This window comes from Topomyia yanbarensis, chromosome 2, assembly GCF_030247195.1.
Source record: "Topomyia yanbarensis strain Yona2022 chromosome 2, ASM3024719v1, whole genome shotgun sequence".
NCBI lineage: Eukaryota > Metazoa > Arthropoda > Insecta > Diptera > Culicidae > Topomyia > Topomyia yanbarensis.
This window is the reverse complement of record NC_080671.1, coordinates 444,149,824-444,168,924: the sequence shown is the minus strand read 5'-3', so window position 1 is coordinate 444,168,924 and position 19,101 is coordinate 444,149,824. Positions and strand designations below refer to the sequence as shown.

The window sequence follows — 19,101 nt, the reverse complement described above, 5'->3', positions numbered from 1 at the left end:
TCCCGTCACACATTCATCGAAAGGCAGATTGAGTTGACATAAACTCAAATCAAGTTATCAACCCCTGGATGAACATCGTTGTTGCTGTTGCTTAGACGATAATTTCAATCGCTGATCCTGTGCTGCTGAAATATATAAAAATACAAGGCCTCTTTTGGAAGAGGTACCAGGTGAGTACCATTCCAATAACGTTAAACCCCTTTTTTGCGGTACTTCCTGGGTCTTTTTTGATTCCAGTCGCACGTGTGTTATTTGTTCCCGAGATGCAAGCAGCAAAAATGCCTAGTGAGAGGAAAATGAAGGCAAAGGAGTTGAAGCGGAGAAATGTCGTGGAAGCATTGAAGAGGATGAACGAGTTTTTGGAAAATTTTGATCCTGTTCAGCATCAACACGAAGCCCCCCTTCGTCTCGAACGTTTGGACAAGCTGACCGAGACCTTCGAGATGATTCAATCGGAGTATGAAGAATTCGACGATAGTGAAAAGTTTGTGACCGCTAACTTGGAATGCAGAGCAGCCGTAGAAGAGCAGTACTTTCATATCAAAGCTGGTTTACTGTCGAAGATGCCACAACCCGTTCCCGTTCCGATTGCTCAAACATCGACTGCTGAAATCCATCCTGGCCCATCTGGTTTGGCTAACTACCGACTATCACACTGCCAGAGTTTGATGGAGATTTCAACAATTGGCTGACGTTTCACGACACTTTCGTCTCCATGATCAACATTCATCAACAGAAATTTCCTGCGTGCAGAAATTTCATTATCTTCGTGCAGCACTGAAGGGAGAAGTTGCAAACTTGATCCAGTCGATTACAATCACTGCTGCTAATTATTCCGTAGCTTGGGACACACTCGTCAAACGCTACTCCAATAGGTCTATTCTTCGGAAAAAGCATATTCGCGCGCTGCTTAAATACCCGAAAATCCCCAACAATTCCGTCGATGCTCTGCACAAGATAGTGGATGATTTCCAGCGTCATACAAAGGTGTTACAGCAACTAGGTGAACCCGTCGAACATTTCAGTTGTATTTTGATGGAGCTACTGGAAGACAAATTGGACGATGCTTCACTGCATGCTTGGGAAGAATCAGTCTCGTCAGATGAACAACCCACATACACCAAGATGATAGAATTCCTCCAGAAAAGGACCCGTATGCTGGAAACTATTCTCATTAACCGCCCGCAACATGCCCATCAAAAATCTGCAAGTCACAGTTCCGGAAACAAGACGCCGTTTCAAACTCGTGTGAATTCAAATGCCATGACCGAAGCTTTGCAAAAACCGTTCCCGTTATGCCCTGCTTGTGAGAAAGAGAAGCATTCAATTTTGGATTGTTCTGTATTCAATGGATTCGATGTTAAAGGACGTTTGAAGGTCGTAGCTGATAAGGGACTTTGCAGTAACTGTTTTCGTAGCGATCATTTCGCTCGTGCCTGTCGGTCCAAATACCACTGTAAACACTGTAACAAGCGTCATCATTCGATGATTCATCCCGGACCATTCTCAGCAAATCAGTCTTCTACAGACAATCGTACAAACGGTGCTAATCCCGCTCCCAGCACATCTCAGATTATCTCAGCTATTATTTCCCCGCGCTCTTGTGATCCCGTCCCATCAAATGCAGCTGTGAAAGAGAGAAGTGGAGGCGTCATTTTGTCGACCGTCGTTTTATTGATAGTCGATGCATATGGTCAGGAGCATATTGCACGAGCACTGTTGGATACTGGCTCACAACCGAATGCCATTAGTGAGTGTTTGCGCCAGCTTTAGGGTTGTATAAGTTCGAGGAAGTGAGACTTCACTGTAGTACAGGACAGTTAGGTATCGCATAATGAACCAACTACTATAGGCGTTACGGAAGAGTTTGTTGCGTTCAACACTCACACTGCAGTCAGTTTTCTAGAATATTCTCACTTCCTGAGCAGAACAGTTGTGTTCATCTAATAATTGTAGCAACCTATATATAGTGCAAATTGCAATCAGAACAGTGAGTCATTATTCATAGTTTATCAGTATCAATAGTTATCCCCAACAGCTTGTAACAAACCTTATACCAATATAGAAGAAAATGAATTATATACAGAACAGTGCAACGTTTCATACTGAACAGTTTGGACTTACGATAAGTGCCTAATTCTACTGAATAAACCTAGTGAATTTATTTAATGTGACTAAGAGTTTACTATACCGCGAACCGAACAGTTTCCCACGTCATAAAATCCGACAGCTCTACAGACGTTTGAATGTGCGTAAACATTTTTGGTCCTTCGAGCCGGATTTATCCGCTGTCGGATTTCAACACGTTCCTTTCGATCGCGAAATGTGAATAATGTCGTTAAATCTCGTGAAATGATCAAGATAGTCCTGAACAGGACAGAAGAATGCTGTGCGAACAAATAAACAGCTGGCGAAAAGAAGCCAGGTTATGTGACGACGCGCGTCACCATGTTCTAGTGGTAAAGTTATTTGCACCAATAAAAACAGAACAATACCACGACAAATCAGAATCGGCTGGTGAAAAGAAACCAGATAGTGTGACGATGCGCGTCACTATGTGTGTGTGCCCACCCAATTATACCGATCGGGCGAAAATCCTCTATCATGAAAAACGAACAGTACAGCACAGTGAAACAGACATCTAGTGTTCAATCAGCTAATGGGAAAACGTGTGCTTGAAGAAAAATTCGTAGACACGAACAGTACAAGTGCCATTTTCATTATAATTGGGAACCATTTTGCACTAGTAAAGCGCCACCATTTTGCACTAGTAAGGCGCCATGTAACTACAAATTCATCACCACAAACTAAACCGAGTGAACATTCCATCCTTGCAATTAAATGTTTTCACCTACCTGTTTGTACTGTGCATTCGCAACGGGCGAAATTAAAAACGCGACAACCTTCACACTGTCGATACAACCTGCGCTCTATGACAAATAAAGATAAGTGTCAAAACGAACGATTGTAGCTATGTGGAAAATAGTATATCTGTCGGTTGAAAATTCGTTTTATCCCAATAAAGAAATATCAGCAAAATGCAGAACAGTTTTTATTCGGTCCAGAAAAACAAGTGCAGTGAAATTTAGTCAAATCGTTTCCCGTCGATATATAAACTGGCCAGAAACCTGGAGCAGATCAGTTTGCTAAGGAAGTGTTATCGGCAATCTGCTGGGTCAATGTAGAAAGGCTGGAATGTACCTACGGAGATGATGAGCGGACAACTTTCAAAGTGTAATCAACAACATTACAAATTCAGTCAACACTTTTGGAGTTCTCAAAATACAGAGCCCTAAGTGAAATCTGTTGTTGCCCTGAAGCAATTCTTAAACAAATGTTATTATTATACATGTATGTATTTCTACTTCGGATCAAGTCCTGCATCGAACGGTACGGATTCATACGGTGGTGCAAGAGTAACCACAACGGTGTCATCTGATCTTTGTTGAATGTAAATGTTCCGTCCATTAGCCCAACGGAGGTCGTTGGGAACCTGTGGAGCTAAAGGGTTTCAGTGGCGCAGATCCCACCGGTTATTTTACGTATCAACAGTTACGGAAACGAATTTCCGTTAATGTGTCATCACATCGAGACCCAGCTACTCCCGTCAGCAGTATGTTAAATCGGAAGAGGTTGTGCAGCATATATTATGTCCAGGTAACCCACCACCCTACAATCATTCAGTCGCTACACACAGCGTCCCACCTCAGTTACAATATTTCGGAACATGGCATTCGCTTTATCGAATGTAGTTTGCCTGATAGTACCACACTTTGCTGGTATTCGTCCTCGCCCATCTCCGGTGCATTTCTACGGGTTGAATTGACACAATTCAACAAGGTTCGACAGTGAACCTTAACGGCTGACAGAGCCACTGCAGTCCGTTGCACATGATGTGTAGCGGAGCTGGACCGAGTTCCAGTAAATTAGAAATGCACCCCCATACCATCATCGTATATTTCGGATCAACAAGCCAGTTTGTTGATAATTTCAACGGGGAGGAACCGTTGAAATTGAGTCCGGGGGTAAAGCCTGCCGGAGCTCTTCGGAAGGTATCACAGCAGCAGTCCAGTGGACAACCCCATTGGAGCCTTCACGAAACTTGTCGTGGTACATCAGCACAACAACTACACAGCAGCAAAAAGGAGCAAACCATCAGCAGCCAAATACACCGGCGGGCGGAATTCAGTTTCTACTCAGGGAAAAGAGACGCTCAACGAGTCCCTGTCCCAAGCTCGAGGGAATGGAGTAGTCCTGGAAGCATCTCGTCGAAGTAGTCAGCAAACTCATCATCGCCAAGGGCGATCGCGGAGGCCATGGGGCCTCCGTTCCAGGGAAGTCCTTCTATTGTACCATTTTTCCGTTTAAAAAATATTCTTTCATCTGTTCCAGTATATTATCAGTCAGCCAAAAGTCGGTGGCATCGCTTCGCATATCACCATCATGCGATCATCGTTCACAAACCATCTTCAAACAGCCAGTCGGTGGCTCAAGGCCGCTGAATAAATCGAAGTAATGTTCATCTCATCATCAAATCAAAGCATCAAAGCTTCAAATATACACAACCAATCAGCGACTATTAAAAGCAGCCGAATGAAATTCGGGTATCATCTAAGCAGCGTATCCAGTAAACAGTCTGATGCGAATCAGCAGCAGTAATACCACTTCGCCCCTCCACCGCATCTACTCAATGGCCACGACCTAGTCATCGACCAGCACTAAACATAGCACACCATTCATCAGCCTACAGCCACATGCTAGAAGTGGCTTCGAGGTACCAGCAACAAAGCAATCAGGGATGGCGCGGTTCTGGTTGAAGCGACTAGAACTGCCATCCCAACTTAACCCTAAGTTAAGTATTTTATTTGATACTAATGCAACAGTAATTGATCCGCTTTCCCAAATAGGAATTGTTACATACGACGTCAATTCACTACGTCTGAGCTACACGCATGGTTACTACATCCCTAGTGTTTCGGCGCCTGGATCGACAATACGAGGGGTGGAGATGGTCAACGGAGGAATTCATATACGAGAGGATTGAAGCAGCTAATACGGGACGGCGATACATCAGCACACCAGGGCATACAGAATAGTTACGTCATCGGTCATTGAATTGGATCGGTACTAAGAGAAGTATAGGAGGTCAACGAAAAAGCTCATCGGAGAAAGCATCAAACAGTCTCTGTTCACACGGCGTGCGGAGAGTCTACGTCAGCAACATGGAAACAGCAACAGAAGCAGTATCAGGAGTGGTGGGACCAGCGGAGTCGTTCGGGTCTTGTTTTATCGACGCCGGCTGCATAGCAGTTGACGGAGTCGAACTCAAGTCTCCCGTCCTCGACGCCCATGGTACACCACTGATCATCAAGCAACGCAAAAGCATACGGACCGCTACAATACGCAACGCATTGGTCAAATGATAACAGCACAGCAATTGATTAAGCAGCAACATCGAAGGGCGAAGATAGTAAACAGCAGCAGACCTAACATAATCAACAATATTAACATATAAGAAGTGAATTCATTAGCAGCATATCATATCGTAGTGTAGGATAGAATAGAACATCTCAGGATCTATTGAAAGATCCATCTTTCAAGGCGGGCGGTATGTTTGCGCCAGCTTTAGGGTTGTATAAGTTCGAGGAAGTGAGACTTCACTGTAGTACAGGACAGTTAGGTATCGCATAATGAACCAACTACTATAGGCGTTACGGAAGAGTTTGTTGCGTTCAACACTCACACTGCAGTCAGTTTTCTAGAATATTCTCACTTCCTGAGCAGAACAGTTGTGTTCATCTAATAATTGTAGCAACCTATATATAGTGCAAATTGCAATCAGAACAGTGAGTCATTATTCATAGTTTATCAGTATCAATAGTTATCCCCAACAGCTTGTAACAAACCTTATACCAATATAGAAGAAAATGAATTATATACAGAACAGTGCAACGTTTCATACTGAACAGTTTGAACTTACGATAAGTGCCTAATTCTACTGAATAAACCTAGTGAATTTATTTAATGTGACTAAGAGTTTACTATACCGCGAACCGAACAGTTTCCCACGTCATAAAATCCGACAGCTCTACAGACGTTTGAATGTGCGTAAACAGTGAGCGCCTATGTCAGCAACTGCACCTTCCTCGAAAAGTAGTCAACGTTCCCATCGCAGGTGTAGATGGTACTGTTACCAATTCGAAGTATCAAGTCCGTGCTGAGGTCCGCTCCAGAGTATCCCGCTTTAAGGAAGTGCTAGATTTTCTTGTGTTGCGGAAGGTTACCAGTGATACACCACCATCTTCATTCGTCGCTCCTAAGTGGGAAATTCCCGAAAATATGCAGGTCGCTGATCCCGAGTTTAACGTGTCTCGAAAGGTAGATATGATCATCGGAGCAGGTCACTTCTACACGTTCCTGCTTGAAGGCCGATTCCGTTTAGCCAATAATACTCTGCTAGTCGATACTGTGTTCGGTTGGCTAGTCACCGGGCAATTAGTAACCAACGAAGAAAACCGTCAACCCCCTGTAGCTTGTCATGTGGCGACAATTACTCCTGTCGATGAGTTGCTAGAACGTTTTTGGGCCATAGAGGAAGTCAGCACGTCCAACTATTCTATCACAGAACAGCAGTGTGAGAACCTTTTCAGTGAAAGTGCTTCGCGTGATCCCGAAGGACGTTATATTGTGCACCTACCAAAGGAGCCTAATTTTCAGCAACTGCTTGGAACTTCGAAGATGAACGTTCTACTACGATTCAAGTGGTTGGAGAAAAGGCTGGAGAAAGACAACGACCTCAAGCAGCAATACCACGAGCTCATGACAGAGTATATTGCATTGGGCCATATGAATGCCGTCCCAGAAGATGGTCTGGATGGTCCGGACGCCTACTACCTTCCCCACCATCCCGTTGTAAAAACTTCAAGTTCAACCACAAAGGTGCGCGTCGTTTTCGATGGTTCGGCGAAAACAAGCACCGGACATTCGCTGAACGAAGCCTTATTAGTTGGACCCGTCGTGCAAGATCAGCTGCTCAGCAACATTCTGCGGTTCCGTAAATTTCCGATTGCCTTGGTGGCAGACATCGAAAAAATGTACCGCCAAGTTTCGATGCATCCCGAAGACTACAACGAATCTTCTGGAGATTCAACAGCACGCAACCCGTAATCACCTATGAACTGTCGACCGTTACCTACGGACTCGCGCCATCCTAGTTTTTGGCGACAAGGGCATTGCAACAGCTGGCAGATGATGAAGGCGCACCGTATCCCAATGCTTACAAAGCAGTGAAAAAATGTTTGTATGTCGACGTTTTGATCTGCAGCGAATTCTCCGTCGAGCAAGCAATCCAGCTTCGTAATGAACTGAACGTTCTGTTAAGTAAGGGCGGCTTTTGTCTTCGAAAGTGGAGTTCCAATTCATTAGAGGTTTTGGCTGACCTCCCGCAAGAGCTTCTTGGGACACAAACAGCCCAAAAGTTTGAACCCGAGGAGACAATAAAGACTCTTGGTATCAGTTGGGAACCAGCATCCGACATGTTCCGTTTCGACGTTTCCGTAATCCTGAGGGATGAACCCGTAACCAAACGCAGTGTTCTTTCAATCATTGCTCAGCTGTATGACCCTTTGGGTCTAATCGCTCCCGTCATTGTTCAAGCAAAAATACTGTTGCAGCATTTATGGTTGCTTTCCCTGGATTGGGATGACGAAGTAACCCCTGACTTTCGACAACAATGGTTCCAGTTTTGTGAGCAGCTACCTGATCTACGTAAACTTCGCATCGACCGCTATGCATTTGTATCCAGAATCTGCCATAGCGAATTACACTGTTTTGCAGATGCATCAGAAGCAGCTTATGGAGCCTGCATTTATGTGCGTTCGGAAACATCAGATGGTAGAGTCAAAGTAATTCTGTTGGCTTCAAAGTCAGTTGCCCCGTTAAAGCGAATAACCATCCCTCGATTGGAGTTGTGTGCTGCACAGATCAGTTCCCGTTTGTATACCAAGATTGTAACAGCTTTAGACATGAAGTTCGACGCATGTTTTTTTCTGGACTGATTCAACTGTGGTACTGCAGTGGCTCAAGTCGCCTCCCCGAACCTGGAAAACATTCGCCGCAAATCGTGTTTCGGAGATTCAGTCAAATACTCACGGTTCAAGTTGGCTTCATGTAGCTGGTGCTGACAACCCTGCGGATTTGGTTTCTCGCGGACTATCACCTGATCAATTGATAGTAAGCGAAAAATGGAAAGGCGGACAAATTTGGTTATCAAAACTGAAGCAGGAATGGCCAAAGCAAGTGTTATCTGAAATCCCACCCCCTGCAGAAGAAATGGAAATGAAATCTGTCACCGTCCTTGTCGCCCAGCAGAAATCACCCGATCCCTTGTTCCTGAGATTTTCATCGTACCAACGTCTTCTGAATGTCGTCGGATACTGTCTAAGATTCGTTCAAAACGCTCGCAGTAAGAATAACAGAATAACTGACCGAGTACTCTCCGTGGTAGAACTACAAGCAGCAAAATTCGGTTTAGTAAAATTGGTGCAAGCAGAATCGTTTCCCGAAGAACTAAAATCGCTGCATCGGGAGGTATGTGTGTCCACGAAACCCCAACTTCGTCTACTTAACCCGTTCATGGACACACAAGGAATAATTCGTGTTGGTGGCCGGCTACGGCTTTCCGACGAATCCTATGATGTCAAGCATCAAATCGTCATTCCTGGTTTCCATCCTTTCACCAAGCTGCTTATAAACTTTCACCATCGTAAAATAATTCATGGCGGCATTGTCATGACGCTAGCCGTCGTTCGTGATGAATTCTGGCCGCTCAATGGACGAAAAGCAGTTCGAAGTGTTATCCGTAAATGTTTCAGGTGCAACAGAGTCAACCCCCGTCCCATCCAACAACCCGTAGGACAACTACCAATTGGAAGTGTAAGCAGTGTATTTGTTTCTGTATAAGATTTGTGAGATTGTCGCGTTTAGTTTACGTTTATTAAATCTGTGTATGTGAAGAAAAGATCTGTGAAGTGTCTAAAAGGCGAACACCGTCAGAAGGCCAGAACGCAGCCAGGAAAACTCGCCACAATTTCCGTAAACCACCACCAGGTGCCGGATTCAGCAAACAGGCGGCCATTGGGGGGTGGCGATAATAGAGGATTTGGGCGGAATTCATTGGCGAACCAAAGGGTCAACGGTGGAGGGTATGAGGTCAATAACCACCAAAACCGGAGTTCAATTGCCCGGTAACTATCGACGAGGAAAGTTAGAATTTTCAAGTCAAGCCAGAAGAGGCAATAAAAGTCGAAGTAAAGAGAAGTGAAGCTGAGTGTTAAATTACAAAAGAGTGAAGTGAAGTAAAAAAGCAGAAATAAGGAACTGGATAGTTAACCGGAGAATCCAGACTTCCAGGTAATTGACCGTCCCCTAAACTAACCCATGTGACGCCTCGACCGTCCCCCAAAGCCAATCCGCCATTTTGACATCCCCCATTGTGTTCGTAGGACCCCGTAGTTCATACCTTGAAGCCGTGGTTTTAGTGTATAACCCCTGTGAACCCAGAAAGCCCTACCGTGTCCGACCGTCGAATACTCACGCGGGAAACCGGGCATAGCCGACGAATAGAACCCCTCGTCGAAGCTCGAGATCGTCAAACACTCGAGGCCGCGTAGACGACCGGTAGCGAGCGACGTGCGGCAGCCGTAGAACACCGTGTGGAACCGCAGAATCAACGGAGTGAAGCAGTGGAGTACGGTGGTGGAGTGGCAGCGACAACGACTGGAGTGGAAAAGGGGCCCCGAAGAAAACCGAAGAATAAAGAAGTGCTAAGGTAGGAGATAGACAGTAAGAAAGTGGGAGAAAAAGAATAAAAGTGTCGACGAAAAGGGAAATAAAAGTTGTGTTTGCTTGAGGATAAAGATCAGGTGTTTTCTTGACCGCGATTAGCCACGAGCGTATGCCGACCCTGAGGCGTTGAGAAAGGGAGTCTCATATTTGCTAGGCAGTAGCGATACGCAAGTTACAGAAGAGTTACCGCAAATGAAGCTTTTACCCCCACCGGTGTTGATTATTGCGGTCCTCTTTATTTGAAACCAACGCACCGAAGAGCAGCAGCACTGAAATGTTACGTCGCTGTGTTCGTTTGCCTCGCAACAAAAGCAGTACACTTAGAATTGGTGGGCGATCTGTCCACGGACACCTTTCTCATGGCCCTCAACCGTTTCATCTGGCGAAGGAACAAACCGTCCCACATGTACTCTGACAACGGTACCAACTTCATCGGAGCCAAGAATGCGTTACATCAGTTATACACTATGCTTCAGTCCGGACCCGACCAAGACAGAATCTGCAGGCAGCTTGCTGAGGACGGTATTCAATGGCATCTAATTCCTCCCCGTTCTCCAAACTTCGGTGGGCTGTGGGAAGCAGCAGTTAAGGTGGCCAAAACGCATCTGGTTCGCCAACTGGGCAGTTCGTCACTTTCCTATGAGGAACTTACCACCGTACTAACAACTATCGAAGGCTGTATGAATTCCCGCCCGCTCACACCGTTATCAGATGACCCCAACGATCTGTCAGCTCTTACTCCAGCGCACTTCCTCGTCAAGAACATGATCCGTCCGCTGCCAGAACCAGACATCAGAAACGTACCGCTTAACCGCCTTAGCCAATATCAGCGTATCCAAGCCTACTCGCAGCGATTTTGGCATAGATGGAGGAACGAGTATTTGAAGCAGCTTCAGTCGCAGTATACAACCAACCCTCACTTGTACAACCTGGACATCGGCTCTGTTGTAATCATCAAAGACGAATCGCTCCCGCCGGCGCGTTGGTCGCTGGCCCGCATCGTAGAAATTCATCCTGGACCAAACGGCGTTACCCGCGTTGCAACTTTACGAGCCTCATCTGGCACGTTGAAGCGATCTGTATCAAAAATTAGCCCGCTACAATGTACAACGGAGATGGACGAATTCAATATCAGAGCAGCAACCAATTCAGCCACAGAAGAAACAAACTGATTCAATTAAATTACTTTGTAAACAATCTTTTATAGCAGTTCGAAGCAGTTTTGTTGAAAATTAGTTTTTCAAGGTGGCCGGTTATGTTTGGTTCAGTGTAGAGACAGCACAGTGTCTGCCCTGGTGTAATTTCAGACAGCATGGCAGCCATGCATATTTTCAATCCCACCGTTATCGCTAGCAGTATGTAAACCTTACACGCAGAAAAAATTAGCATATTTAAACCAAATATATGTGTTATTGAATCCAATCATTTATTGTTTATCACTTTAACAAACAAACTTATTGGTTTGAAAATATTTTTTTATTAGAACAACAACAAATTTTTGCTTTCAATAAATACATTGATACTAACAATAATTTTCTTTTAATTTCAATAAAATAATTATTGAAAAACGGAACGATAATTATTGAAAAACGGAACGATAATTTTGTTTTTTTTTTTTGCTTTGAGAGTTCAAAAAGGAACATTTTTTACAATGCCCTAGTGGCCATTCAAGAACACACACGAATATGTGAATGGCCGCAGGATTACAAAATCGAATTTATACACGCGAGCACACGCGACAAACATGGTCAACATACGTCTCAAACGTGAACCCGCAAACGCGCGAGATCATGAATCGGTCACGTCCGGAAATCTTTACTCTTCATTCTAGCAACTTAGGTCCATACATTCAGCTGGACCAATCAAAAAATAAAGCTCATATCCATTAGACCACACGTTCTACGGCGACATGATTGGGAACTCTAGTGATATGGAAGAACCCACCTTCTTCTAGAATCTGAACCGTACACGAAAAATCAAGTATCAGATTCACGGTCCGCGCGCGATCATTCTAGAACACACGGGATTATGCGAAAGGCACACGGTTATAAAATAGAATTTATACACGCTAAGTTACATACACGTTAGCACACGCGACATACCAACGCACACGCGATCGAATTCGTTAACGTACAAATGCTCGAGCCCTTCGCGATGATACACGCAATCGCGGGTCCGTATGCCCGCACATACCTGAACTGCACAATGAATATCACATTCAGAATCACGGTCCGCTACAATTGGCCTAAAGCAGTTTTTTTTATTGTGCGCCATTGCCTGTCTCGTCTGCAAATTGTAGTATGTAATTCTAACGGGGAGCCCTTCCGAGAACCTAGCTCTGCAGCTCCAGTAGGACACGTCTCGAAAAAAAATAGAATATTCAACTGAATGAATAACGTGGATTGTTGAAAGAATATTTGTTCTATTCACTACGAGTCGCATCAGGTTCATTTTTAGCCGTCAAAAAAGAGTTTCGATTATTTTTAACTTTGACTGATAGTAAGAAATGAAATCCACTGATGTAGTTTATCACGATGTCAGTAGACTCCAGGACACTTATCGAAGATTATCATATTGATCAAGAAATCGTTTATATTAGAGCGAAATGAATTTTTTTCTAAAACTAAAACTCCTTTTGACCTTTGGCAATAAACATTATTAGAATTGGCACAGGGGGCGTCAATTCTAATAATGGGGCCGTTCATAAACCACTCATAAAGGGGACGGGGGGTCTGGCAAAAGTCTACGTTTGTCTACGAGGGGGAGGGGGGGGGGTCTTTGAAAAAGTCTACGTAGTCTTTTATTTTTTGTTATTCTCGTATTACTAATTATAAATGGGATTTAAAGAGTTGTATTCAAAATATCGGTCTATTCAGTATTTAGGCAGATACTACTACAAAGCTAGTACACTATTGAGGTAACTACTCGTTAAGCGACCACTCAACCCAGAACCCACGATTTTTTTGGACAACCTTACACGGTGTTGTTTTTTTGCGTATATTTTGATATAGTTTTGAGCTAGGAATAAGGGATCATCCATAAATGACATAGCATTTTTTGAGTGATTTTTAACACCCCCCTCCCCCATCGTAGCATTTCGTCACAAACCTCTAAGTACCCCACTGGTAATTACGTAGCTTGACGGTAAACCTCCCCCCCTTTGACCCGGTAAAATTTTAAAAAAAAATAAAAAACAATGTTAGTTAGATGAAACGAGTAAAGCTACGTAGCATGACATGACCCCCTACCCCCCCTGTCGTCACACATCATCACAAAATACAAAACTCATCCCTCCCCCAAATACTGCTACGTCATTTATGGATGATCCCTAATACAAAATGACAGTTCCAAAGACGATCGCCCAAAATTCCTCTCGACGGAAGATTTTGGCTGTGAAATCATCTGAGACACCACTAGTTAGCAGACAATCATGGACCATTAAATGCATGAACTATAAAAAGTTGAAAAATGGTCAAAGTTAAGCATTGTAACAACAAAACACCAGATTTTTAACAATAAGTGGATTAATTTTTTATTTATTGATTTCGGTGGTTACTCGAGTTTTTTTTTATTTCGATTATAGAGGCCCCTTCGGGTTAGAAAAATCTCCTAGGAAAAATTTCTAACCCTATGTGCGAGGTCGGGACTCGAACCCAGGTGCGCTGCGTACAAGACAATCGATTTACCAATATGCTACGCCCACTCCCTTTTACTCGAGTTAATCAGTTTCACTTGCAGTCATTTACACTGATTTCAAAATCTTTAAAACTCCGTTAAATGTTACGTCTAGACCCTACGAAACTCCGTGCAAACCGGTTGTACTATAGTTATCTTCGAAAATATTCGGAGTTAAACATTGATACTTTGCGATAATACTCTTAGGTGATACGGCTATTAATTACAAAAGAAAAATAAATATTTTTGGGAAGGTTTATATAGCTTCGTTCCCTTAATCAAATAAGGCAATTTAGATTATCTTATTATCTTAGAAATATTGAAATTTGTTCACGAAAAGTGAAATTTGTGTGCATGTTTGGTTTATTAATTTAACCTAGATGATAGTACACATCGACAGTATTATTTTGTAATTGTTTGTTATAATTTAACAATTTTGAATGCACCAGTAAGCCTCAAAAAGTGTTTAGCAATTCTGAATAGGTCGCACTTTGGCCAAAATTTAAGCTAGTTATAGCAATATATCTTTTTACACCTTGAATTGGTATTAATTGATTTGATAAATCATAGACAAAAAACCAATGTGAAAAACCTTTCTTTAATTTTTAAATAGCTTGAAATAAATCTGAACGCTAATTTTTAATTGAACATTATAATGTGCTTCTTGCTAATTTCACATTTCCCGCGAATAAAAAAAATTAAAAGTCTACGTAGACTTTTGGCGTGGGGGGGGGGGGGGGGGGGGGTTGGTAAAAGTCTACTAAGGTCTACTAGGGGGGAGGGGGTTCTAGAAATTCTCAAATTTCGGTGTACGTGGTTTATGAATGGCTCCTTAATGTTTATCGTTTTACGGGTAAAAACGGGTTAGATTTGATTAACAATCACCTAATTATAAGTACATTCAAGTTACCTACTGTTGATTTTGTGTAGATAAGCGGATCTTAAGAATTACTTAGAAATTTAAAAAAAGGGCTCAAACTTAAAAGGAGTTTGTGTTCACTCAACCTAAATTAGACAATAACTAATCAATGCGGAGGATCTTTTATGTAAGACGATACACAATATAGAGTATTTCACCGAGGGTCATTCCACGCGAAGTGATAAAAAAAAGCTGCAAACTTGAAATCGACCTTCACGGATTTGAACAAAATTTGGAGGAATTGTTCATCTAGGGCCAATATATACAAACCCAATTTTTTGTGTCAATTGAACCACCCCTCGGGTCATGGGAGCACCCCCCGTTTTGGCAAATTGCCAAAACCCTTGATTTTCTTTTGATCATATCTCCGGTTCTATTTACTCTAGAATCAAACCACAAGATGGCTTTTGAAGAAAATTGTTCAAGGAGTCTATAAAAAATATTATTTTTTGCCGACAGTGATGCCAACTATGCAATTTTTTCAGTTAAATATTAAAAGTTAATTTTTCTCTCAATACGTATATTTTAATTTTGAAAATTTTAATGCCATCGCGTTCCTCAGACATTTTTACATAAAAAACACTTATCGTCCCAATATAATATGAGCGCATCCTGATATATACCGTTTTGAAGGAAAAAACTCCGATTTTCTCATATAAAAATCCATTTTTATTGGCCAAAATTGAGAAAATCTTCAAACTGTCATAAAAATCGATCCTGATCTGCTAGAAGCAAACCAAATACGTAGTTTTTCATCATTTCTCGTCTACTTCACGAAAAATTATGTTTGAACTCAGAATACTCAAGTTCGTTTTTTAGTGTTGCGCACTTGCGATTTTATATGGGAAATTGCGGTTTTTTCTCTTCAAAACGGTGTATCTCAGGATGCGCTCATATTATATTGGGATGATAAGTGTTTTTTATGTAAAAGTGTCTGAGGAACGCGATGGCATTAAAATTTTCAAAATTAAAATATACGTATTGAGAGAAAAATTAACTTTCAATATTTAACTGAAAAAAAATGTATAGTTAGCAACACAGTCGGCAAAAATAATATTTTTTACACGCATTTTTTTCTTGAACAATTTTCTTGTGGTTTGATTCTAGAGTAAATAGAACCGGAGATATGATCAAAAGAAAATCAAGGGTTTTGGCAATTTGCCAAAACGGGGGGTGCTCTCATGACCCGAGGGGTGGTTCAATTTTCACAAAAATTTGGGTTTTTGTATATTGGCCCTAGATGAACAATTCCTCTAAATTTTGTTCAAATCCGTGGAAGTCGATTACACGTGCCTTGATCACTTCGCATGGAATGACCCATATGAATTCTACAATTGTACTAATTCTCTGAGTACATCCAGTTTACCGTGTGGGTCCTATTGAACATTTCCCAGAAGTATTCGTTATTCAAGATACGATACCTACTTTATTTCCAAAGCTTGCTGCGATGAATGGTACAGGTGTATTATACATTATAATAATTATCACTACAAAGATACGAAGAAACCACGATGGAAATTAATGATCTACATATCGATAACAATTTCGAATTAACCCATTCGTTAATATTCATATGAAATGTAGCATATCTGCCCGGTAATATTACCTATTTTCAAACGTGTGTGGCACGTGTCTGGAATTGATGCCATCTTAGTGCGCAACCCATCTCATCAGTGCTGAACGTGACTCCCATGGGCGACATATTGACCATATAAATAATAGACTAGGTACAAATGTAAACCGTACACTCCTTACCTTTCCATGCTATACGGTAGTATTTTAAGAGACCGTTAGTCCCCTTCAATTGTGCTGCGTATGCTACTCATGCATAATTTATTAGGGTGCAAAAATGGCACGTGGTTTTCACACTCACCTACCCCCGCATATGTACTGCACTGGCTGGTACAATGAGCCCCCCCCCCCCCCCCCCGACATAATGGACCCATTGACCATTGTGGTGTGTGAACAATTGCGGTCGTTATTTGCACGTTGGGGTTGTGATTTACCCATTTCAACAAAAGGTCACGCACTCGATGAGATTCTCTAAACGGTAGTTATTTTGAAAGGAGTAGTAGCTATTAGATTAACCAAATCAAATTATTTCGGATTGTTGTTGCTATTGCCTTCATGCTCTGGTATGAATTTTCACTCAACGCACACAATTCAAACAAACAGTCCGAGCAAAGTTTATAACTAAACCATTCCTAACCAGTTTTCATCTGGCGTCGAAAGATAACACAGGATATACAGCAATGAGAAGGTTGGCTATTTTTATTTACGACTCCGTCTAAGCCTGCCATCGCTCAACTGTAACCACGGAACACTATTCCACGTGGTGGGCTGTGGTGAGATAGATAACCTCCCAGGAAACCAATAATCATGAGAGGATTAGTGGTTCATGCCAGAATGGAATTGTGCCAACAGCGGACAAATGATATACACGTGAGGAAACGGAATATTTCGTATTATCATGCGTTGTTATATTGATTTATTTTCAGTATTCAGAATGTTCAGTTTTGATTATGAAGAAAATCAAATAATATTTTAGAGCCCTTTCCTGGCATTATTTATAGTAAGAAGATTAAACCTGCATATTTGTTTTTCCTGAATATTATACTAGCAATATATTTGCAGAGGGATAGAGTCTCAAAGTCGCGTCACCTAGCGGTTAAAGGGATTTTTTTCCTTTTGACTGTGATAACAAGCCCACAAGGGATTTGTAGATATAAAAGATTTGTTTAGCGCTATCATAGTGCTCCAGGGAGAGAAAGGATATGAAGAAGAAAGTGTGGAATAGGGTAAGACCATGATTAAAGCTTCTTGACGACTTAACCCTTTGTCTTCTATCGCCGGTAGTCCGACTAACATGTCACTATTCATTTTCTTATATCGCATGCTATTCTATGATATTGATTGCTTTCACCGTAAGCTAGTCTTCCTACTACCTAAACCATTGAATCGAGAGAAATGGGACCCTATTCTCACAGTCACGTCACTTGGTGACTAGAAGGACATTTTTTTTCTAGTCACTAGGTGACGTGACTGTGAGAATAGAGCCCATGATTTTCTCTCTATAAGAAAGGGTACCGAACTATTTCGGCCTGGAATGGAATGCGGCCTGTAATCGATGGAATGTGTATATCTTGGTATAAATATCCTTGCATCGTTTCTAAGAACCAGCGTAATAACAAAAAATTTCGAATAATGGTAAAGGTTTCGTTTTTAAGGATATTATACATGCGAGCCACAACATAGCTCCTACGCCACATACACCCCTCTCCCCTGCCTAACCATGTATCTGACATGAGCAAATATATAAATGCGTTTTTCAACACACTAACCTTGCTGGTGTGCCACGAAACTGCTACTTAAGGAAGCTAGAATATTTTCCTATACAATCAATCCGAGTTTTTGACGGAATGCCATCTGTAGCTCCTATTTTGTGCGAAAATATCACCCCTCTTCACTTGGGGTTTCTTTTCGAAACACTCTTCTTCTCGTTTTCATTGCACTTTTTCAAATGCACTTTTTCACACACCACTGCAAAAACACTCGCGAAACTTTAATCGTTTACTAACAAAGCTTCAAATTTTCTGCCAATGTGCAGATGACCAAAGGAAAATGTTCGGAAACTCTCATTTGTGCGTTTGAATTTTCACTTCAGATTTCAGTTTTTCCTAATGTAAACAAGCGAGTCGGTGCCTAGCAACGTGGCTTCCACACATCTTCACCTTAAGCACAACGAAAACTTAGATCGTGTACCCAAATGTTCACCCTACCAATGGTCCATACCATTTGAACTAATGCATGGAACTAACCTGACAGGAGCTGCTCTGATGGGTAGGGTTATAATTGAATTAAGACGACAATAGGCTCATCATCCAATATAGTCGCTTATGAACTGATTTCCCAACATTTTGTGACAATGGATAACATAAATGAGCAACCAGTTTTAATAATCGACCAATAACCGATTGTCAATTTTGCGGAGCTATCAGATTTTATCTGTTGGAGATAAGCTTCAGCTCTCATAACTATGTGGATCACCACAGGCCACGGAAGAATTAATTAGATGATTATAATTAAACCGACAGCGGTTACGGATGCTCGAGCAACTTTTGCCACGAATTCGATTACCCGATTGACTATCAATTCTATCTTGCCGCTCCCCCCAGTAAGTGCTCGAGATAGGTTGATTTAGGGTTGTACTGAATTGATTTTTATTAGTTTGTTTAATCAAAAAGTTTTAGTTGCCGTAGATGCACAATAATCATAATTTTTCTAGTATTTTATCGAGTATTTACGAGTCTCGCCTCTAGGGGGAATTTTTTTCACATTATTGCTTAGCTTCACTCACCATTTCCGATCATTTTTCCCCGTTGGATACCACCAGTCCTAAATAAGGTATTGGCACTTAAGTCAAAAGACAAAAAATTGAATTATTAGTTTAATTCGAACGGGCGGGTTCGCCCCCGTCATACCTCTGTTCACTGGGCAAGGGACCAGAAATCGACAGTCTTCATTAGCTCTGTCACCCACCGAAGTACGATGGGTAATGAACTAAAAATTAGACATCACACGATAATAAAAACCCTGGCCTTGGTATCTAACGGGGAAATTAAATAGATCAAATGTGTTGTGGTGATCAGCTGCCGTAGTGT

The 19,101-nt window shown here is 42.0% G+C and overlaps 1 protein-coding gene across 1 annotated transcript; it reads left to right on the top strand.

Annotated features, from left to right (window-relative positions):
* Positions 1-6,102: 6,102 nt before the first annotated feature.
* Positions 6,103-7,167, top strand: LOC131681075 (uncharacterized). Its single transcript, XM_058961783.1, has one exon. It carries the CDS (start codon positions 6,103-6,105, stop codon positions 7,165-7,167), a length of 1,065 nt encoding a protein of 354 aa, XP_058817766.1.
* The last annotated feature ends 11,934 nt before the right edge of the window (positions 7,168-19,101 follow it).

Coding starts and splice junctions, on each gene's coding strand:
- LOC131681075 (XM_058961783.1), top strand. CDS start 6,103: ATGTGCGTAAACAGTGAGCGCCTATGTCAGCAACTGCACCTTCCTCGA.